The 24,009-nt window shown below is 40.4% G+C and overlaps 1 protein-coding gene across 2 annotated transcripts in view; it reads left to right on the top strand.

The window, feature by feature from the left end:
- atg5 (ATG5 autophagy related 5 homolog (S. cerevisiae)) overlaps positions 1-23,803 on the top strand; it is a 28,844-nt gene extending 5,041 nt beyond the window's left edge. For both annotated transcript variants that reach the window (XM_044034411.1, XM_044034412.1), the window contains exons 6-8: positions 635-729; positions 11,817-11,934; positions 22,924-23,803. In XM_044034411.1, coding sequence (XP_043890346.1) covers positions 635-729; positions 11,817-11,934; positions 22,924-23,060 — 350 coding nt within the window. In that variant the 3' untranslated portion in view covers positions 23,061-23,803. The remainder of the gene's footprint in view (positions 1-634; positions 730-11,816; positions 11,935-22,923) is intronic.
- The last annotated feature ends 206 nt before the right edge of the window (positions 23,804-24,009 follow it).

Raw genomic sequence — 24,009 nt, 5'->3', positions numbered from 1 at the left:
TAAAATACTCAAGGCTGGCATTAGGAAGTAGACCGTTAAAACATTGAATGGATGATTAATTTAAGAATGTCTTTTTTATATACTTAATTGCGCACTTCTATGATTCCTGTAGTATATTTAAGTCATGCATGAACTTGTGCAGAGTAAATGCGGAACTGAGAATGTTTTGATCAGTTTTGCAGAAAACACCCAAGAGCTTCAAACCCACAACTCTTCAGCTGCAACTACATGAACACACAGGGACATACAACACATCTGAAATAATCCAAATCGACGAATTTGGTCTCACCTGAAAGTGAGAGGTGAAACTTTAACTAAAGCAAAAACTTTCACGTCAAAAACAGACCAGAAACAGAGAGAGAGAGAGGGGTTCACACTTTCCTCCAGGAGAGAGCGAAGAGAACAGGGTCTGTATGAAAACGAGAGCTGAGGGTCTGAAACCAGCCCAGGATGAAGCTGAAGCTGCTCATGCAGCTCATGCAGCTCATGTGTTAGTGTTTAATATGCCTATATATGCACTACTACAAATTTATCCCAGTTCTTTATTATTATTATTTGTATTACTTGATGCATAATGGAAAGATTTAAGATTTATTATACAGAAGTGTAACTGTGTGTATATCTGTTGTCACAGATAAATTTGATCAGTTCTGGGCCATGAACAGGAAGCTGATGGAATATTCTACAGAGGAGGAAGGCTTCAGGTACATCCCCTTCAGGATATACCAGGTAACACCCAAGTCCCTCTAAGAAAGTCTTGCCGCTTGGCAGCTATCATGTCATGGTTATGCCTCTGCGTAGCTATGTCAGATTATTCAGAAAAGCTCCTCCAGGCCCCTCTCTAAATGAATAGGAGAGGGCCATAATGTCAGTGGTGGTTTGGATGAGATATCATCAGTCAAATCTGTTAAAAGCATAAAAAAAAAACCAAATAACTGACTGGTTTATGACTCAATTCAGACGTGTGATGTTCTGAACTTTGGCTTTGGCTCTTCACACCACAAGGTAATACAGTTTTGACAAAATAAATAGTTATAAGTCATACTTGCTGCTCTTCAGAATTCTGAATCGGTTCTCAGGAAGTGTTTGTGTGGGTTTGAAATGGCCTGCATTGTGACGCACAGTCCAGGTTTGTTAGGTTTGGTTAAGGAAACATTTTTATCTTGGCAGCAGTGGGCAAGTCAGTTTGGTTTAGTTAGAAAAAGACTCCATTTTGAAGAAGTGAAATGTGCCAAATAATGCTTTGATATAACGCTGCAATGATTCATCGTATATTTGTTGCGTAATAATACATTTGGTCGTGATTACTTTTTTTTTTCCAATATTTTCTAACATTTGCTTTTTTTATTTTCAGAATGAAAATAATATCTTAAAATGTTTACCAAACCTGGAAATGATGATGTTAATGCAAATGTTTTATTTTATCCATAAACCCAATTTATTATTTAAGTTTTTCAGTGATTTCTTTGTTTTATGGAGCAAAGAAACCAAAAAATGTTCACATTTAAGAAGCTGAAAAATAAGGTATTCGATTAATAATCGAATAATTGTTGCAGCCCTATAAACAACAATTCGATTAATTGAGAAAAGAATCGACAAAATAATCCATTATGAAAATAATCTTTAGTTGCAACCCTACATTTAACAGCGTGACCGTTATAGGAGATTTTCAGACATAAAGATAATGTCTGTAGAATTGGGACCCTAGATAGTCACACACATATGTCATGCACAGCAGGACATTGTCTAGGACCATGGTTCTCAAACCAGTGGTACGCAAGCTTCTTCTGGTGATACTCAGAAATACTGTTCTCCTGTCTATACCAGGGTATGTGATCAAAGAGAAAGGTGTTGCTTCAAGAGCTCAGTATTTTTCTCAGAAAAATAATGGGAAAGAAACTGTTTTGCTTTTACTGTGTTATTATAATAGCAGGAAGATCTCAGGAGCTTCCATGAAACGCTGTCTCCCACTGGCTAGATATGAATTAGCCGAAGCTGTGTTCTCAAATAAGCTTTTGCTAACGATCACTGGAGAATATTCGTTCTTTAGTGCATGTGAAGATGTGAAGTGGTCTGTCTCTTGTTTATAGACTTGCTCGTTACACAGCAAAACACTTGACACAATAGTATTATGGCATCACGTTTAGTTTAGGCTGCAGATAATGAGAGTCTGGACTCTGGTTGTGGAAAAACTAAAGTTTTCCCACTCTCGGCCAGTAGATGGTGCCAGATAGCTGTGTAAAAAAAAACACCTTGCTGTTCAACCAGCAAGTGAGTTAGTGAACTCAAAGCATCGCCAGACATTTGCAGTCTCTTCCTCCTGGCAGGCATTCAACCATTCTCTGAAAAAACACGCCTGTCTTTCTTTTATACTCTTCCAGTGAACAGTCTGTTGACACAGTTATCTCTCCATTAACAATAACCCAGTTTAGTTTTATTTGTTTGCAAGCCAAAACAATAACTGACAACCGGTCTTCAAACAACGTGAGTAAGCGTCTGAGACCGAATCACTGTTTGTTATTATTTTACTTTCATTACGTAGGTACTACATATTTGTCTGTCACAGCAATCGCGTTAACAGAGCTTAATAGACCCTTAAACTTTTCTTTCTGGTGCCACTGTATGGAAATATAGGTTTTTTTAAATTGTTTTGTATTTATTTTATCCATGCAACAACAGAACAAATCGAGACAGGGTCGAGACAGGGTGGTCATAAATCAGAGAAAGGGTTTAACATTCATATAAGCTTTTATATCCATAGAGAAATATTAAGTGAAGTAAAAAGGTGATGGGTTACATTCCCATATTGAAGTCTGGTACATTTATAATCCTGGTAAAACTCAGCCTGTCCCAGCACAAAGACACCTAAACAAGGTTTATCTGACAGAGAGATATAGACATCATATAAAATTAATGTAATGTACAAACAGTACTTGTTTGTATTTGTATGCTGCTCATGTGCTCCCTGGTTGAAAGGGCATAGTGATAACAGTGGAGGTTGCGTACATTTCTCCCCACTATGGATGTTCAGTTTGGGGGCAGAGGCAGACAAGTGTCCTCATGTTGGCTGTTCCTGCCAAACCTCTGCAGCATTACCCTGACTCAGGTGAAAATTCCCTTTTGGAGGATGAAAAAAGAAATATGAGCGGATGAATAAGCGACTGATTCCCGCCTGGAAAACATTAGTGAGCGGCCGTGAGACAGACAGCGGGGGGAGCAGTGCCACGCTTTGAGTCAAGTGCTAGGGGGTTCCTACTATCAGGAAAGGCTGGAAAAGTGTGGAGAATTAATTGAATAATTACTCGGGGTATCGAACGGATCAGGACAAATGCACAGAATGACAAAGAGAATTCATTCAGTTTGACTCCTAATCTTCTTGGACACTGAAGAGTCGCATCCCGCCTTGAGAAGGAAATAAAAGATTTGGAAAACATCTGGATCTTTGCAACAAAAAACATGTTTACAGTCTGCTTCGAGTCTAGTGTCTAAATGTGCGTGCTAAGCCTTGATCTCAAATCACAACAAACAGACAGAAAGGCCCCCTCACTGTCACTGAGTTCTGTAGAGGAGTCAAACTTTAGGGCCTGTCAAGACACGCCAGGAGAAATAATGTAAGAAAATGAAACAGTGAATGGAACAGAAAATAAATTTTGCTCCGGTGTGTCACGTCAAAGTGTTAAGAACAGGAAGTGTCCTGCCAAACATTTCTCTGTAGTCATATCTGCTGGTAATTTCCCACCGTGATGATTTATTATTGGAAGTTTAAAGTTTTGAATACGACCTGCTGGTCTCCACATATGGCTGCATTTACATTTTTGCACAACAACGAGGGCGGAGAAACCGCTGTCTGTCACTGCCAACAAAATAGCAAAAAAAAAAAAAACCTCATAAACGTTTTTGTTTTTACTTTCACATCTTCGGCGTGTAAATAAACCATTTTACACTTCTACAAAAACATTCTTGTGTTCAGTAATAAAACATAAGTCTTTAAAGTGGCCGACTGAAACATGCAGGCCGACCAATATGATCCGCCCTCTCAGACGTGCACTTGTTGCAGCTATAAAACCGCGTAACTGCAGGCGGCTTGAAGAAAACCCTACATTTGAGCCCTTTTTCATGGCTGAATTGCGAGTTTCCACGGCCGTTTATGAGCCGAGTCGGTTTTCCGTGACAGTTGGAGCATCAAAGCGTGCTCCAGCCTCACTGTGATTTCCAAACACACTGGAGAAAATAAGCATAATTCTTGAAAAGTCTGACTGGTTTTGGCGATGGTGTGGTTTTCATCTGACAAACTGCTAAATATTTACAAGCAGAGAAGAAAGTCTGGGAAGTCTGGAGAGGAGTGGAAACTCCTCATTATGATCTTAAAAATACCTGTAGTGGCATTTGTGGGATTTGTTTACCACCTCTCTGATTGTTTGTGGTTCATCTATCACAGCATACTTAATGAGTACAATCCTAATATATTACCTTTAGGAATGGTGTCAAAAAGGATGAAAAAAATAACTACGGAAGAGGTTGTAATTGTTGTGTAATCCTTTAATCAAAGAGCTACACATGCCATGAAAATACAAAAGCCACGGACAGAGCTGCAGTCGAACACTGGAGTCGTGTAGGAACTCTGGTGTTGGAGAAGAGGAAAATCCAGTGTGTTGTTGTGACAAGACCTAACACGGTGCGACCAAACCTTCAGCAGGTCGTGTGGAAACGGTGCAGAAATGCCGAAAAGAACAAAGCTGTTTGGTCCTCAGAAGTCAGTGAGGATGACTTAGCAGGAGACACTGCCAAATACAGAGGAACAAACCCCCCTCACACACACACACACACACACACACATACTGTAGTCCTTCAAAGGGAGATTGTGGTCTTTAGTGTAAATAACATGTGCTGTGTTTGATGCAGACAGAATTAATGACAACACTGAGTCCAAATAACAGAGGGCTCATTTCCGTCTGGCCTGTGCTCCTTATGGAGACGAACACACCTCATGGGCATGGACAACACATTTGTATGCTTGTGTGCGCGTGTGTCTGCGTGCGTGTATTAGTGTGTGTCTGCCTTATATCCTGACGGATGGAAATGGCTTGACCGCCTCTCTTGGCTTGCCATAAATCTTAATAATTCATTCCTTCTGATATCATGTAAGATTAAATTTGACAACATTTATTTTATTGGTTTCTTGTCTGTATAGTAATTGCATATCTACAAGTATTTAATTAAGACTGTAATCAATTTTATTGGTAATTAAAGTCTGTTAGCAGCAGTAATGTTGAAACTGCGATGGGATAATACAAGATTTTATCTTGTTGAAATGAAAAGGTCTCGGAATAAGTTGATCAAGCTGAATTTCTATTAATGGGATGAGCGTGAATAATAGTGACTTGCACATTTTCTTTCTTTCTCAGTGTCATACAGTCTTGGTCTCTGTGTAGACCCTGTTAGTGTGTTGTTGTTATTATTTATTATTATAGTAATCATTTGGTCCTGAAAATGTCAGAAAATGTTGAACAGTGTTTCTCAAACCTGCAAATGATGATGTTCTCGATTGTCTTGTTTTGTCCGAAAACCAAAATGATTCAGTTTGAATGGAAACCAAAAAATAGACTGAAAAAAATGTGGTGATTAATTTAGTAATCGATAAATAATACATTTATTTAATAATTGTTTCAGCCTTGGTTGTGATTATTATTGTGTATGTTAGTGCATCAGACAGGGGGGCCGGCGGCAGAGCTCATTTGACTGCTCCATCTTCCTGCTCCAGCGGTGACACCACTCTGTGATTCAAAGAGCCAGAGGGGAGCTGACTGTCTCGCGCCACGGAAAGTGAAAATTACCATCCTTCCTTTTAAAGACCACTTACGTTGTTGCTTGACAGGTAAACCTCTCTGTTCCCGCTCTGTGACTCACCTCTTATTCACAAGCCACTGATGCAAGAGCAGTCGGTTCACCCCGCCCACCTTTGTTTTGTGGTGCTGGGGAAGCAGCCCGTTTTGAAGAATGCAGGTTTATTGCCTTCCAGATATCTTGTAATGGCTGACTGAGACGAGGGGGAGGCAGTGACTCCACAGACAATTACAAAACATGGGAATGCTGGAAACAGTTGTGTGTAATCGTGCCAGAGGCAACAGGTGATACGGCTGTTGTGCTGGGGAACAATCGCTGGTCACATTTACAGTAATGAATTCAAATAAATACTTGATTCAAATTACAAAGGGCAGTGGTGCCGAGCAGCTATTGGAAGCTAACAGGCTAACTAGACTAGATTATTGTGACGTGTTGTTGATAAACCAAGTTAATCCCAAAGTCATCCCACTGACTGAGAGCCAGGTTTAACTTGATAATTATTTCCATGTGTGGTTTAATTGGCAGTTGCATCAAAGACTGAATGTAAACTCATCCAAAGAACATTCCAGATATTTTCTATCATTAAGGGGTAGTTCAGGATTTTTTAAATTGGGGTTAAAAGAGGTAATCGGAGAATGTGTCCGTGAAGTGCAACATGGCTGTTTCCAAGGACAACGGGTAACCTCCATTAGTAATTTCATTTTTGTTTTTATCATGACTTTGGTAAGTCACAACAAACTCACTGATCATGGCAGCAGAAGGCCAACAACTCAACTGTTTTTAATCAATGGTTTGAATGTGAGTGGTTTACCCAACAACAACTTAGTTACATTTCCTGTAGTTGGATGGAGTGTTGGGTGGGTTACAATTGTGTGTAAAATCAATGTGTAAAAAACACAATTACTCCAGTTGCTCTGCAGAACCTGAGCGTCAATGATGCCAGTGTTCATTTTCTGCTGAAACTTGTCAACTCAAGCCACTTCTAATCAGCACTTAAACATGGAGATGTTTGAATGGTGAAATACTGTACAACAGGCCAAACTAGCACAATGGTCAAATGATGAATAATTGAGGATTTAATTCAGCATCCCTGGATGGATTTTCTCCTCCTCCTCCTCCTCCTCAGGTGTGTGTTTCATGATCTGAGAAAATGAAGAGGTTGGAATTTTAATTTCAGAATGGTCGGTCTCAGAGTTCAGTGGAAATGCTTTCTCTGACCTTTCTTGATTCTCGGAAACTCGCGTTGATTGACAGTGCCAAGCCCGTGGCCCTCTGTCCATTGTTTTACCATCAATTAGGGGGATTGAATCCCTTCCATCAATTAGGCGAGGTCTTGAGTTCCGCTGCTCTTTTCACTCGGCGAGAGCGAGGCCATCTCTTGTCACCTAATGACACCTCGTGCTCTTTGTGTCGCCATGTGCTGCTGTGCCAGCTAAGGTGTCACGCCAGCTGAAAAGAAAGTGTCTTCATCGGCACCGTATCACGCTTCTCTCCCTGGAGAACAATAGCCCCTTCTCTGTATGGTGACCGGATCAATTATTAATGGCTTGCTATTTAAAAATGCAAAGAAGTCGCTGTCACTTAGCGCACTCTCTCTCCTCTGGCTCTCTGCGATGATCCCGCACGAAACATCGTGCTTCCTGTCAGTGACTCAGTCTTTCTGCGTAACCCGAGCACCGGCTTCGCGCCTCCACCGCCACCTTCCTCTTGCTTATTCGCGCCTGGAACTGTGGTGTGTAGTTACCGCTCGGTTACTCGATCCCCGTCCTCGGCGGTTTCCTTTTCAGAGCTCCATGATTAGACCCTATTGTGTGTCAGACTCTCCGTTTGACACCTCAGGTTGGGTGTCTGCATGCGCCACATTTCCCTCTGATGCCAGAGTTTTTCCTACTGTTCAACGCTGCTCCACTGGCATAGCAAGATATTATTAATTTTCAGTGTTTATTCTGCTTTTTCTGGGGGTATGTGGAAAAAAAAAACCCTCTCATATTGAATGAGAGTCTTCACCTTGAGCCTGAACTTGCAAAGGTCATTTGATTTGACCTTTTTACTGCATAGTTACATGTTTTATTTATTTTTTGAATTATTTTATGTACATGATTAGCTGCAATGATTATTAACTTTTAACTACTATTTTACTACTAAAACTATTTTGACAATTTATTGGATCTGTTTGATCTCTAGGAGTTTTTAGCGTCGTAAATGCAAAGATTCTGTGGTTTCCTTGCTCTATATTGAGAAAGTGATCACCAGATAAATTGATTATGAAAGTAATCATTATTTAAAGATGTGCACTTGACTGGTGTTTAATTTTGAATGACAATAAAAGCATGTCAGTCAGTCCAATCAACAGTTTTAAAAAGGGATTCAGTTTTATGATGATACTATTTGAAATGCAATGCTACAAAACCTTAAATAATTCTCCTTTTGGTTTCATAAACAGTTCAGTAGTTCTTTTTCAACTGACCTTTGCATTCTTTTAAGTTTTAGATTAGTTGTTTCAATGTCATATTCCCAACTAATAATTTCCTGCAATGCAGCAAAATTGTAGTTCTCTGGTGTAAAGTGTTAAATGTTCAAGACACAACAGCACAGAGCTGAGGTCTTCTGAAGTAAGGTGCTTGATTAAACACAAGTTATCACTTGACAGCAACTCCTGGCGCTCCTTGCCCTGATGACGTGGGTCACTTGGTAACTTGAAACACTGAATTTTTTATTTGGCTAAGTGATAGTGAGACTTTTGACATTTACAAAATAACACACCAGAAACGGATTCAGGAACAAGGATTTACAACACCGAGCACATCCCAACACATCTAAACGTTTTGGTAGATATTACTTTAATACATACTCACCAGTTTGCAGCGTTTACCCCAGTATAGGACTGGAAGCCCAACATTCTGAAGACAACTAGCAAATTTACACCACCGTGTCTACTCAGAAAGTGAAGACAGTTGAGTAACCTGCAGCAGCAGCAGCAGGTCAGGTGCTCCATCTGTGTCGCCACAGGTGGTGTTAAAGCACAGTGTTAAATTCTAGGCCTCCCCCTTACACAAAGCCGCATTTAAAGGGGAATTCTGGTATTTTTTGACCTGGGCCCTGTGTATAAATGTGGGTGTGTACGTGAATATATCCATAAAAAGTGCTTGTTTTCGCCAATAAGTGGTTCGTATTGTTATTGTAAGAGTCTGGCAACATTACTGCGTGGTCTATTCATGAGTATATATAAAAGATGCCTTGTCAAGACTGATTTTATCTCTTTATCCTCCTGGTCACGTGGTCTAGCTTTGCCTTGAGTCTACATTTAAGTGCTTGAGGATTTTTGGAGTCATTGAAGGTTTACATTTTCATTTACGTTTACATCTTGTGTTGTTGTCGTCAGGAAAAAGATTTTCTCTCCAACAATATGACATTCACATTAAGAATCAGAATCAGTGCATCATAAGATCTTATCATGTTTTACCCAGTGAGTCTCACCCCTACTTGTGCTTGTCCGTCGTTAATATCAAGATTCGTCATCTCTAGACCCTTGAGTCCATTCATAACCACTCTTGCACATAGTTTACGTGATGTTTGTGTGGTGTGTGATGGTAATTTCCCACCATGTTTCCCACACCTCTCACCCATGGAATGCTGTGGCATCAGTGGTGACTAGTCATGACGATGTTTGCCACATTTGCTTTGTTTGTTAAGCTGTTTAATTGTGACTTGATTAGTGTTTACACATTTTAGCTGTTGCTCTAAAAGTGGAGTAGAATAAAATGTATGTCTGTCAAGTACCTGATGAGGAGGATTAGCAAAGTTAGGGTTAGGGTTAGGTAACCTAACAAATGTATTGGTGATGTTGTGTTTTGCAGCAGAATATGGCTCACCTCACCCTTCCCTTCTAAGTGTGTTGGACAACCTCAATAGCCTTCACTATCAAAACTCAAAAGATGTTTAATTTGTCCATTGTGGGCTAATGTGGCTCCTATTAAAAATACAATATAAAAGGCTTATTCTGGGGTTATGGAAAACAAAAGGTTCATACAATCACATGATTTTACACTTAGAAGAAATAAGTATAATTATTTTATCTTTTATTTCATCTTAATTTTACACAATGGGCAAGTACAGAACAATTTAAATGCATCCACTCTGCTGCTGAGCAGATCTCTCCAACATCACCGTGACATCTCACCAACATCTCCCTGAACCTCTAACCTCCCAGTGAAGCAATGAAACAGAAAAAGGGGATTTCTTTTTTTAGGGAACAATGGAGAATGTCACGAAACGGTATGATTTAGTCCACTATTCTCTCCATCAGAGAACTTCTCAGAGAGCCAGAGGAGTTTTTAGTCTGGGTAGAAGCTGACTTCTCCGCCAAGTACGTACTAAAGCAGAAGTTAATGACTTCCACATGGATTCTGATCAGTAAAACATGTCAGCGGAGCCTGTAACATCTGTTGAAAATGTTGCACATTGGTGTACATCCTCTTCCCAGCAGAAGTCACTGCATTGTTCATTGACATACTGTGTGGCTTCTTCATGTGATCTTTCTTCATCCTCCGAAAAATTTCCCTTCATAACTTTGTAGAAATGGTCCTAATTGCAGGATATTTTTCTGTTCTTCCCAGCAGTTCCATGAATTGCTTGTAATGATGAGTAAAAATATTGAAATCCATGGTTCTCAAACTGTGAGAAAATCAGAAATACTGTTCTACTGCATATACCAGGGTATGTGATCGGAATGGAGCTGAGTAATTTTGAGCAGTGTAGAAAATTAAACAAATAACAAAAACAATTTTTAAAAAATTGCCTTGTCTCTTGCTCCATCTTGATCTAATTTCACTATACCAGTGTGTGGCGTATTAAGAGGAGGATGATGAGAGAGCAAATTATCTTATTTGAATAAATCTGCTTCGTGTTACTTTGAGAGGTGTTACTTGGTACATGTGCATGAGATGGAAATGTTTTCTCATGGTGGACTTACTTGTGGGTATATATACCCATGATGATGATGTGAGGCACTTTCTGCTACTGTTTTTGCACTCAAAACATTCATTCCTGCTGTGCCAAATGTGTCAAGGGCAATTTTGGGTTATCTTTAGAGAAAAACCCCAAATTGTTTGGAGATTGAAGCTAATGTGAGACGTAAGAAAATTCAACGTAATTTTATCGTGATTCATAATACAAGTTAGAATTTTCCTGTGGAGTTTATGTCTCAATCACTAGTTTCAGGTCGTCAATGAAGCACGACGCCCATTTTGTAAATTGTGGTTTGACGTAGAGTTAAGTAAACCCTGAAGCACTGCAAGTGTTGCGGTTTGAACATCTTCAGAATGGGAGTTCCCAAACAAATAGGTTTGTGACTTGGGGTGACAGAGATTTTTTTTCTTTCTTTCTTCCCTTAACATTTTTGCAAGAATAGCTTGTTTTAAAAATATTTCATAATAAATAAAATAATAATGCAGAGATCAATCAAATTTTTTTTTTAAATTAAAATCAAAATAAAAAGACATTTCATTTCAATTGCAGGTAAAGATAGATAATATTGCTTAACTATGCAAGTCGTGATGAGTGTCCTCAACACGTCTTCTTTCCCACTCTCACAATTTGATTCCTCTGAGATATAAAGGCTCTTTTCACACATCAGATCAATGGGTCATTACAGTGACCCATTGTTGACCTGGACGATAACCAGAGAATATCAGGGTTATCGTGCTTATGTAATAGCAGCATAAATCTTTTTTTTTTTTTTCCTTTTCTAATTTTTTACACAATGCACATGGCAATTTGCGTACACCATAATGTTATTTGGTTATGTCAGTTGGCATCTGCACACATATTTACCGTCCAAAAGGCTCGTGTTTCTTTGACTGTCTAATCGTTATAATTGATGGATACACCACACCCAAACCTTGTTTTACTCGGCTTTATTTGGCACATGTTTGCCGTGCTTGTTCATTTATTGTACTCCAATTTATTTTCAGACGATGAGCGACAGGCCATTCATCCAGAAACAGTTTCGTCCCGTTTCACCTGAGGGCAAAGTTCACACACTTGGCATCTTGCTGAAAGAAATGTATCCAGCTGCGATACCCAATGAAGGTACGTCTGTGGACACACACACATTCACACACACAGCCAATAAATTGAGCAATCACAGTACTAACATTTTTATTGTTGCACACTCATTGATGCCAAAACACTACCAGCAGCAGCCCCAACAGTACGATGCGATAAACACAGTATGTGTTTCAGATTTGGCTGTCTTATCAAATAGCGTCGTCTTCCAGAAGTAAAAGAAGGAAGGAACTTCCTTTCGTCTCAGGTGTATTTTATTTACACATGACACATATCAGAGATCCACTCTCTCTGATAACGCACCCACTGGGGGGTGGATGGGGGAAAATAGTGGTGTTTGCCAGAACAAGTGAACAAAGAGTTGTAAAATGGAGGAGGAAGAGGAGGAGGAGGGGAGATGATGAGCAGATAGAGTGAATAGCCAAGAAGAAAGGCTACATAATAGAGGAAGACCTTAATTTCTTTTCATATAAACGACATTAAACCTCTAATATGAGGCTTGTTACTAGAAGCTTGAAACTTCCACTGCATGAACATGAATTCACTTGTGCAAACAAAATAAACCGCTACGTCCGTTGTCTCTTGTATGGAAATACAAAGTTGTCACACTTGATTACGTGGACGAATGAAAGAAATTGGATCATGAAATGTCTTTTTTTTCTGGACCGACAACAAGCACAAAACATGAACATGAACAACATGTACTTATTAAACTCGCTAAATTATTTTCATTTCTTCAAAATATCCCTTACTAATTTGAGGCATAAAAAAAATAAAATCTGAAGATACACAAGGATAAATGATCAGTATCAGCAAAATGTGAAACATCTGTGAATGTCTTACTTCATGGGGAGCATGTATGGACTGTACATGTCTTACACTGTACAGTAAAAATACTGTACGTACCATATGCACATACACACATGTCTACAATACACGGCACATCGAGAGAGAGGGTGATAGAGAGAGAGAGAGTGGTTAGGTGGCAGTCTAAACAGGCAGCGTCTGCAGAGGAGGAGAGAGGAAGTAGATAAGGAGACAATAGTGTTTCAGGACAGACGACCCGCAGGAGACTCATCTGCAGCGACGAGACAGAACCATTAACACCTCCCCCCCCACACACCATCTACCTGTCTAACATTCACTCTCATTTTGTCACCATAGTGATAGTAACATTTTCACGTTAGATTTGAAGATATTACTACTACTACTACTACTATTACTTTTTAAGCATTTAACTGCATTCACCTTTCGTAATCTGTGGTTTTACATAATTCAAAGCAGTTTTAAATCTAGGGCTGGGAATCACAGGGTATCTCATTTTACGAAACGATACAACGACACTATGAGCTAATCATATATCAAAAGTCTATGTATCGAGCATGGATGGGGCATCTCTTAACGTAGCTTTCTCTGCCAATATCGGCGTGAGGAGACGGAAAGTAGTGACGCCTGGCGAGTGTAAAATCATACAAATATGTACAAAAACAAAATTGCACTCGGCAGATTAGCCAATATCATATTGTCATTCAGTGAATGCGATCACGATGAGTCTGTAATTTTACACCTGTAATTACCTGTGGTTGGTAGAGGCATCGAACCATAAGGTGGTAATTCCAGTTCAGTTTTACGTGCAAAAACATCCAGGAAGCAGAGTCATATCGAGAGACTACGTATGTTAACTGTAACCACAATAAAAGCTAACACCAATGTAGCGTAATGGGTGTTTGTAGTCTAATATGGACGTCAGACCCACTCATTTTTCAGTAAGAAGACCTTTCCTCATGTGGAAAAACTCTACCTCTATCTTGTGGAATTAGTCATGCTTGCACAGTTGGTACATTTGAAACTTTCCTCAGATTTTGGCCTCCGGCAGCATGAAATCCATCCATCACCTGACATCTCTGAACAATAACAGCTGCCAGCAATTCTCTTTCTTACAAATGGCTGGTTTTATGACACTTGTCAACTTCCAGATGTTATAAATTCATCTAATTTGCATTCAATTCATTTTTGGCAAATTTCAAGATTTGCTTAGAATATGCGTGACTGTTCCTCGTAGACAAAGATATCCTCTTTCTCCCACTTCCTCTTATTCCCCTTTTTCCGTCTACCTGTGTAGTTTTCCTGATCTGAGACTATTTTTTGTCCTCTTTGATCCTCTATCTTTTGCTCAGGTGTAGTCTTCAACATCTTTCCTGTCTGCCGTAGCCATCTTTCATGTCTTTGACGTTAAGTCTCGGCTTTTTTCTGCTCTCCTCCCTCAGAGAAGAGTGCCAGCCTGCCTGGTGGATCAAGGTGAAAGTGGTCCTTTTGTCTCTTGTCGTTTGTTTGGTTTCCACCTCTTCCTCGGCTGGTAGATGAGTCGAGTGATAGCCGGGGATTATGGTGGCGTGTTTGGATTAGAGAGACCGGGACGTGTGTTCAGCGACTGGGCGGGACAGTGGTGGCTTTGGAGAGGAGGGTTTGCTGGTAGCATTGTTCAAGAGTTCAGAGGAGTTGTTTCTTTTCTGCCGGGACCCTAAGGTACAACAAAAAGAAAAGCTGGGGTACTCTGCCTCTCTGATCTTTCAAACATCAAATAATAAGGTTTTCAAACAGTCTCCACCTCTGTTATGTCTGAAAGTGGATTGGTGTTGACCCCTTCGGGACCCAGAAACCAGTCGCAGCAAACGAATGGGGGTGGCTTGGATTAAGGAGAAAAAAACAAGGGGATTCCCAAATCATTTCTCATGCAGTGGCCCAAAACGTCTGTGTTTGCGTGAGGCCCCGAAGTTTCCTACTTGCTGCGGGGGAAACAAACCCAAAACATATTGTAAGCAGCGGTCAGTGCTCTGACGAATGTCTGCGTCTTCACTGTTTCATGTGTTTGGACCAGGTGTGTTATTGAGCAAGGGCTTTGGCAGGAATTGGAGTGATACTGCCCACACATGACAAACTGTACATGTATCAACAACCAGTTCTCATAAATAAAGCTTTTTTTTCGTGAGATTTATCGTAGGTGAGCCCAATTATGAAAAAACCCGTCATTGATTATTGTCTGTGAATAATCAGAGGAAACCCCCCGCCCATCTCACCACCCCCACAACCCCACCCTAACCCCTCCCTCCCCTTCAAGTGACAAATCCACACATTACTCTGAGTCCAACCCTCTCAATGCCCTCCCTCCTCCTCCTTCTCCTCCCACGCCTCCTTCCCCCCCTGTTTCAGTCACATCTGTGGTACAACCCACTCACTATTGGCAGGCTTCCCTTCACAGGCAGCATCAGGAGCATCATCTTGTGCTCATCAAACGGGTCGGCTCACTTCAGAGGCCGAAGGGGGGGTGGGGATGTAGGTTTCAGTGGCTGTTTTGATACAGCAGATAGCGGGTTATGGTTCATGTGCACGGGTGTGTGAGATGTGCACCAGACAGGGGAATTCAGAAATAGCTCGAAAGCCTGCCGTATGACTCGCTTTATTGTTGATTAAAATGTGGTCAGCTGAGATCTCTTGTTTTCTAATTCTATTCCGTGCAGGTTTACTGTAAAAAGGCTGCAGATGTTTTGGTGGAATTCAGGGTGAGTTTTGGGGCTGGAGATTTCGTCTTTCCAACACGTTGTTGACGTGTCTGTTTTACAAAGATTGTCCAAACCCCTGATTTCAGGACTTTTTTCACAGACCCTAGATTCAGCCTAAAGTTGAAATAGACATTTTTTAAGTTTAAACTTGTCATTATGATGTTAAAACTAATTACACAGTGTGCTGGTAAGAGGGAAACGACACCCACTGCATTTCTATTGGCCCCCTATTGGTTCTCTTCGCGTTGATTTGAGAACATGAGAACATGCGTTATTCTGTATCCAAAACATGACAGACGTGTTTTTCACAGCAGTGCTGCTTAATATAACAACACCAGCTCTGAGGAAAAGTGCATGTGTCTTTGCAACACCTCCTGACTGCTGTGTCTTTACTTCAGTGAATATGAACTGACAAAGACACGGAAGTTGCTGGTTGCACTTCTAAGGAACAACACTGAACATGTTCATCCATTGAAATATATTTACAGTCATGAGTATCACAATGATCATTTGTCAAATTCATATTTCATAGTAATGACATTGCTATGTTGCATCATTTAGACGTGTTTTCTTTTATTTTAAAGCTTTTGTTGTTGTTACAGTACTTTTTCAGGATATTAAGTCCTGCAAAGTTCAATTGCTTTTAAAGATTAGATGATAATGTTGCATCTGTATGTTCTGTCACCATCAGTACGGCTTGAGATTCACACTGTACTTTAACTAGTGACATTTTTTATTCAACAGTTGGTTCTGTAGTGTATGTTAAGCATGTCACTTACAGTGAAGCGCTTCCTGAGGTGTTTTTGTTTTAGTCTTCTGTGTAACACCTGTGCAAACACAAGTTTGCATCTGCAGTTGTGAGACTTGTGTGTTCTTGCTGCTCGGAATTGCTTTGTTTTTCATTGTTCTGAATAATTGTAGCTTGAACCTATTTTGGTGTTGGCACTGTTGGTTGGACCAAGCAAGAAATGTGATGATGCATTCTTGGCAATTCTTGCTGTTGTGACGGTTTATAGACTCAATTTATTGAATAACAACTTTTACCACTCAGTCATTGAATAGGAAGCCAGTGGCTGTTTTTGTCCAGTCAGTCGACAGCTGATTACGACCAGTCAGTCTGTATTACCAGCTGCCAGTCATGCACTCAGACTGTGTGTTTGGCTGTGAGGAGCACGCCGTGTTGCGGTTTTCCTAAATCGTGGTTGGGCTTTGCTCGGCTGACAAAACATGTCGTCTTGGCCGGCATTCGTGCACCACTCAACCACAGGGTGTGTGTATCTGTGTGTGTGTGTGTGTGTGTATGCGCTTATGTCAGTGGCTAAATTAGTCCAGTTTCAGTTACGACTGCCTTCCAAAGCAAACTGGTTATTAAAGCTCAGTTCTGTCATTTATTTCCGAAACACTTTTAATCTTATTTGTTGGTAGCCTCTGCACGTCCTGATAGATGTCATTAAATAGAAAGAAAGAAGGAAAAAAGGCTGGTGTCTGTAGCCTTAGAAATACTGTAATAAACAAAACCACGTCTGTCATTAGCTAACCTGCCTACCTGCAGTCAGTTTATGGTGAGTGAAGTAGCCTGGGCTAACGCCAGACCACATCTCAATCTCATTTGAGATCAATGATCTCAAATCAGACCAATGATCCAGATGACAGAAAGTGTGTCAACAAAAAAACCAAAACATGTTTTGTGTAGTTTTCTTGGAGGGATGGCTATCTAATAATGGCAGCTGCTCTTCTGTTTGGATGTATACAAAAGCTGCCAGATGTCCCTTCTCTGTCATCATCATGTTAAACCAGCCTCTAGCACACCATGGTTCCCTTTTTCAGAAATTCTGAAGTTGGCCAAACGTGGCAGACTCGGCTACATTCACCCAGGCTAAGTCACATGATTTCCAAACATCCCGAAGAAACTGAAAAATTATATTACTACAGAAACACTCAAACTGATCAGTTACCAAATAGTTGATTCATTTAGTCAGGGCCGGCTCTTGGCATAGGCGATATAGGCGGTCGCCTAGAGCGCCATCTGCTGGAGGGGCGCCCCTCCAGCAAAAAAAAAAAAAAAAATTTAAAACAATGAAAATAAAAATGATTTTCTATTCCCAGTCGCCCTCATTTGTGTGTTCTCTCTTGAAAAGAGCATCAACGGTGAAGTGTCTAGGCAGGTGTCATTTGATGATAGATGCTTTTCCTGCAAGGAAGTCCAGACGTGTACAATTTTAGTTGAAGTGAAAGACACGCTGGAAAGAGTTACCTGAAAGTTTGTTGTTGTTGGTTGCTGTAATTCAATACTTGAAAGTTGTGATTTTTTGCTGTTTGCTGTTGTTGTTCAAATTAAACATGTGTGATTGTTCATTTGGCTGGTGTAATTCGTGTGTGTGTGTGGGGGGGGGCCCCGGAGAGCAATCTCGCCTAGGGCACAAAATTAGGTAGAGCCGGCCCTGCATTTAGTAATTGATTCATTGTCACGGCTCTAGTGTAAAGTCTGTTATTGCTAGCTTTTCTGGACTTACCGACCCTAACCTTATAGTGATTAGTGTTTTAAGTGCACTGAACATAGTGAATGTACAGTAAACTCTACACTTTCACACCACCCAGTTCGCTAACATTTAGCTTGGTTTGTTAGAAGAAAGTGAGTAAATGAGAGCCTGAAAAGATGAAAAGGTCATGAATAGCTCCGTTTCTCTTTCTGTCTTCTGAGCTCATTCTTAAGAAGTGCCTGCCATGTTGTTGGTGGTGGGGGGGGCTTATTTTTTCCCTCTGTCTCAACTTTGTAGCCTAACAAGTGTCAGCTGTTGTGATGCTGCAGCTGTTTACAACGTGTTTATTGGAATTCACACTGACAATGACCAAAACATGATGGACCACGCAGAGTTACTGACCCTACGAGTCATCCAGGCTTTTTGAGCATGAGACTGCACATGTGCGACTGAACCATAGAAGCGATCCACAGTGATGCGTATTTAACCTGCATGTGTACAGTTGAGAGTGTGTGTGTGTTTGGGGGCGTGGCACATTGTAAATTTCCCCCATTTCTCATAGTGAGATTGTGACAACCTACCTACTCCACCCAACTCATCAGGCTTTTTGTCAGGCAAGACTCAGTGATAGAGATGAGATGGGTACGATACTCCTCCACCCGGAAATGGAGTGTGTGTGTGTGTGTGTCAGAGCAGGAGAAAGTGTGTTTTCACTATGGCTGTCTTGTATACCGGGGTCACACCTTGTACTTTCTGAATGGAACTTTAGATCGTCCTCACTGCTGATCAGCCCAAATGTGTTAAAAGGATACTTCAGTTTTTTTTTGTGTGGTTGTACGAGATGTTGACACTGTCACAACAGGGACAAATTTAAAAAACAAACCGATTTTAGCCACGAACAAAAGGCTCATCCAATAAAATCTATGCCTGCTTTAGTCTACGATAACTTCAGAACATGGTAGACCAGAGGTGTACAACAGGCGACCCACAGGCCACATGGGGCCTCGAGTATAGTGTTCAACATTAAGCTTGTTGTGTTTTAATTACAGTTTACTTCATTTTAGATTTATTTCTGTCTGGTTTTGATGTTAATAATTTTTTCTATATACACTGAATGTTTTTATTGTGAAGTTTACATCATTCCGTATCAAAACAAACACTTTTACTTTGTAATTCTGTGAAATATCATCATGAATAGCTTAATTACGACGTCACAATGGGATATTGTGTGAGAATTTTAAGCTCATGTTAACCACACAATTTTTTTCTAGAAGCTGGTCAGAGGTCGTTTGAGTTTGACGCCCCTGTTGTAGACTAAAGCTGCTGCTCTTCTTGCAGTTGAGGCCTCCTCAGCTGCTCCTCGACTTGCCTTTAGTCGAGAGGAAGTTGAGTCAGTACAGATTGATTGTAGCTGGTTTCCTTTATTCAAACCTGTGGCTCGGTGGTTTCAGTGCAGAAAGCCAGCGATGCAAATACTTATTGCTATACTTATTGCTATACTAACTTACACCACCTCGACTGCTCTGACTAAACTGAGAACTTTTTTGTCCCCAATCCAACAGCATCCAAATGGTTTCCCGTTTTTTTAATAACATGGTTTTTCTCGTCACTTTATCCCACACTGCTTGAAACGTGCTCCAGTGACCTAGAAATTCACCTCAGCACCTAAAAAGCAACCAATTCAGTTTTAAGATTTTTAATTCAGCAGCAGAAATTCATAAATTCATACATTTGGCCTTGAAAACATTACATATTTGCATGCTTTTCAGAGTAATACCACAGCACTCATTTGCCCATTTGGTAGAGTGTGCACTTCACTATTCATAAGTTCACTCACTCATCTTCTACCTCTTTATCCTCCACATGAGGGTCGCCACACTGTGCCAATCTCATCTGTCATAGGGTGAAAGGCGGGGTACACAAAACGGAGGCATCTTACCTCACTGCAGCATTCGTGGTGCTCTCTTATATATTTCACTTTTTTTGTTTCATTATTTTTAAATTTTTATTTATTTCCCGCCACTTTTTTTACTCTGAAAATCACAGCCCAACCTCAGAATGTACGTGAAAGCATTTGTTGTCTCTAGGTTGAGAAAGTGAAGCCTGTGTGGAAGTGCCACGTGTGTCATTTTCAGAGGGCCTCTGTGGAGCATGTTGTCTTGCAGAGTTTGTACGACAGTGTTGCTTGCACACTGCTGTTTGCCAGCCAGTCAGCAGGTGTAGGGCGGCGCCGCTTCTCAGACCGGCGGTTAATGCTGCGCCTCAACCGTCCTCCTGATATTACGTGGAGCCAAATTGTCACAAATGAGGTGGGCGAATGAGAGCAATGTGTGCGTGTGAGTGTGTATGTGTGTGCGTGCGTGCAAGCTAAGGTCAAGTGTGATTGACAGGAAGAGGCCTTTTCTTGTGTGTCTCTTTCTTTCACTCACACAGTCAAGACAGGTGTCTGACTGCGTGTGACTGTGTGATCACTCTTGACTAAAAGCTGATGTAGCACTTGTGCGTACTTGTTTATTTGACCTTAAAATTTAACATTAAAGCATGTATCCTCTCTCTCTCTCTCTCTCTGTCTCTCTGTCTCTCTCTCTAACACCAGACACACTGGAAACAGCTGTATTTGCTCTTTTCGTGTGAACAGTTTCTGTTTTTCTTAATGACGATCAAAACACCTCGTGTCACCGTCGCTGCAAAACTGCAAAAGCATTCGTCTTGAAACATGAATGAGTGCGGAGGCAAGATTAAATTCTTGCCTTCAAACAGGTGAGCATTATCGTAAGGTGTGACTTGTTTTCAGTGAAACCGGAGTGAAATGTAAACTGATAACATCACTTCAAGTTCCGGCCACATTTCTTCCAATCTTTTTATTAAAATAATTGAAACATATTAGTCCAGACTTGTTGAAACTGTTATCAGAAAAATGTGTAATGAAATATTGTGAGTGACATGAAATATTGTGAGAAATGGTTAAATTAGTGAGCTGTAATTGTCACTTTTTGTCTTAATTTTGGTTTTTATAAAGGATGATTTGCTGAAGACTGTAGCAGGGCGTTATGTGAGCCAGACTCACAGTGACATTTATTTCACATTACCTGTGTTTGATATGATTAGTCATATTTAAATACGATACCAGGGTGTACCCCGCCTATCGCCCGATGTAGCTGAGATTGGCACAGCACCCCCCGCAACCCTCTGGTGGAGGATAAAGCGGTTAGATGATGACTGACTGACCTTGTTTTGATCAAGTTACGCTCTAATTTCTCTCACACACACACACTTGTTTGTACGGAATAGAAATGTGAAACCGTATGTTTCAAAGCACCAGTTCAGCAAACACGAATATTCTGACATTTCTGACAAAGTGGTGGTTTAGCTGCAACCCCGCCTTCCCTCTTCCTCTTACCTCTTACTAGTAAACTCACGTATTTAGATCTACAAATGCTGCACAATCGTCTACATTCATTAAACTGTTACGTGCAAAAAGTGGACCCATAAGCAGGTGTTCTTAAATGTGTGGTTTCCTATGTACATGATCATCTTGAAATTGTCACGTCATCATGTTTTTTCTGCATTTTAAACCGTTTGTTGGTTAGAAAGTTGTTTAAGAGATGACAGGAAACAAGCTTCAAAACTGTATTTTCTTTTATCTGCCAGTATTTGTGTCTATGTTTACACTATTTATATCCATGTTCGTATGATCGGCAAAAAGAGATCCTTAAAAAAAACCTAAAATAACATTTATGGTTATGTCATAAAAACCCCAAAATCAGAAATCTGCTGACATCACATGACCCAAAGCCACTACATGTAATAACGGATGATTTGTGGTCAACGGGCAGGCTCAAACTGAAGGGGCCTTCAGGTCAAAGTGAGAGAGAAAGAGGGAGAGTGTGAAACTGTGAACCGTCAGAGTGAGAGTGTAAAATTCGAATCCTCTCAACGACAAAACGCTTAAATAATCAACTGTCACTTCAGAGTTGAACAAACACATACTTTCTCTCTTCTCTTCACTCTCGCTCACCCACCACACCCGTGGTATCACAAGAATCTCTGATGTGGTCTCTCACCTCAGTTTTTTTTCTTTTCTTTTCTTTTTCTCCACCATTGTTTTTTCTTCCCTTTATCTTCTCTTCATCAGTTTTTTTCTGACTTTGTTTTCTTTACCACATCTTCCCCTGATTTTCCTCCTTTCCTTCCTTACTCTCTTTTTCTTCTTTTCTCTCATCCTCTGCTGTTTTTAAACACTCACTCTTATTTTTCAGCACATTCGTCCTTTTCATCCTCTGTGTTTTTGTTTTTCCCATTTTCATACTCCCTTGTTTTCTCTTATGTCCTCTTCCCTGAGTCGCAGTGTTATCTTTTTTTTTCTCTTCTATTTCCGGCTTCTTATAATAATAAATAAAAATATTTTAAGTTAGTTCAAGGAGGCCTAAAGGAGAGTTTGAGTTTTTCCGCTCCCATTTTCTTTCGCTACTACTAATTTTTTGAAAAACCTTATTCAGTCCACTTTTATTAAAATTGTAACTTTTTTGATCCGTTCGAACTTGGGGCTGTGGAAGTTCAAACTTGACCATGAAAACCTGTTCAGTTTTAAAATATACAGCCTAGCCACGCATCAGACCACCTAAGGTAATTGCCACTTGGACCAGCAGAGGGCATAGGTTCACTTTTAATCCACCAAAAAAGAAAACAAGACAGTGTTTTTCTGCATAAATGGAGGACACCGGTCCTGAATGGACAATTGCAACACCAAAGCATCTGAAACACTAGTATTGATAATAAATATTGTTATGTTTATGGCTTTTCAGGTGTGGTAAATATCTATGCAGGAGTAACGTGTAACATGTAATGTTTGCATAAACTATTTTTTTTGGAATAAGTCACCGCCCTGAATATTGGGGTTGTTGGAGATAATTAAAAAATCTGTGATTATTTCCCCCTCTCTTCCTCATTTCTCTGTCTCCGTCTCTCTCCAGGTGAGCAGAAGCGTTACCAGGCTGTGATCCACGGCATCGAGCCGCTGCTGGAGACTCCTCTTCAGTGGCTCAGCGAACACCTAAGCCACCCCGACAACTTCCTGCACATCTGCATTATCCCCGTCCCCACTGACTGAGGCTACCGCTGTCACCGCGCCGCGACAAACGCCAGCACCAGCCGCGGGATGCCCCAGGAAACGGTGGAAGATTTGAACTAACAGACTCTTTATTGAGATGAGAATGGAAAGACAAGGAGGTGAAGGGGGTCCTTCACAAACCTCCTGCACCATCCTGTTTATTTATATTTCTACTCCTACTACCACCACCACCACTACTACTACTATTACTACTACCACTCAGAAAACCTGATTTCAGGAGGTGACGGTGCAAAGATCTCTTCCTCTATTTCAAAAAAGAAGACACGCTTTCATGGAAGTGAAGAGACAAACCTTTCATTTTTCTACTCTGCTGTCTCGCATCTTAACCTCCTCCTTTCTCTCTTCGTCTAAGAACATATATCTTCATGGGACATGAGGAGATTACGCAGCCCGTCTTTTCTCTCCATCCTTGCGTCCTTGTTTGGGGATAGGTGCGTCCTGTCCTGTTGAAGCTGCCTTAGTTTTTTTTTTTTACTTATGAGTTTACATTAGAGCCTGGAAAAAAATAATGAGGGAATTTTCTGTCGGCTTAATAAAAATAAGATTGTTTTTTTTGTTTTATATTTGACCAAATGAGCTTATGTAAAGAAAAATATGAGTAGTTTTTGAGATCTGAGGACACACACAAACACATCACTATCATTGTTCATCAGCACTGTTAAGAGTTACCGTCTAATTATGCATTATTTGAAACTGGAAGACTAAATATACACCTGTCATCATCTGGTTGTTTTTGTTTTTTTCTCTCCTTCCATTTTTCATCTTCACTTGTAAGAAAAAAAATCCTTCCGTTATATACAACATATTAATTTCATGTTTTAAATAAAGTGGAATTGTGTCCTTCAGTATTTACTTGGTCCTCACTGAGTGATGGGATTCTGCAACTGAAATAAAATCAAATCGGTTGGCAGTGATGTTCTTTACGATG

This window comes from Solea senegalensis, linkage group LG9, assembly GCF_019176455.1.
Source record: "Solea senegalensis isolate Sse05_10M linkage group LG9, IFAPA_SoseM_1, whole genome shotgun sequence".
Classification (NCBI taxonomy): domain Eukaryota; kingdom Metazoa; phylum Chordata; class Actinopteri; order Pleuronectiformes; family Soleidae; genus Solea; species Solea senegalensis.
Note: the sequence above shows the minus strand (reverse complement) of the source record. Positions and strands in the feature narration are given on the sequence as shown.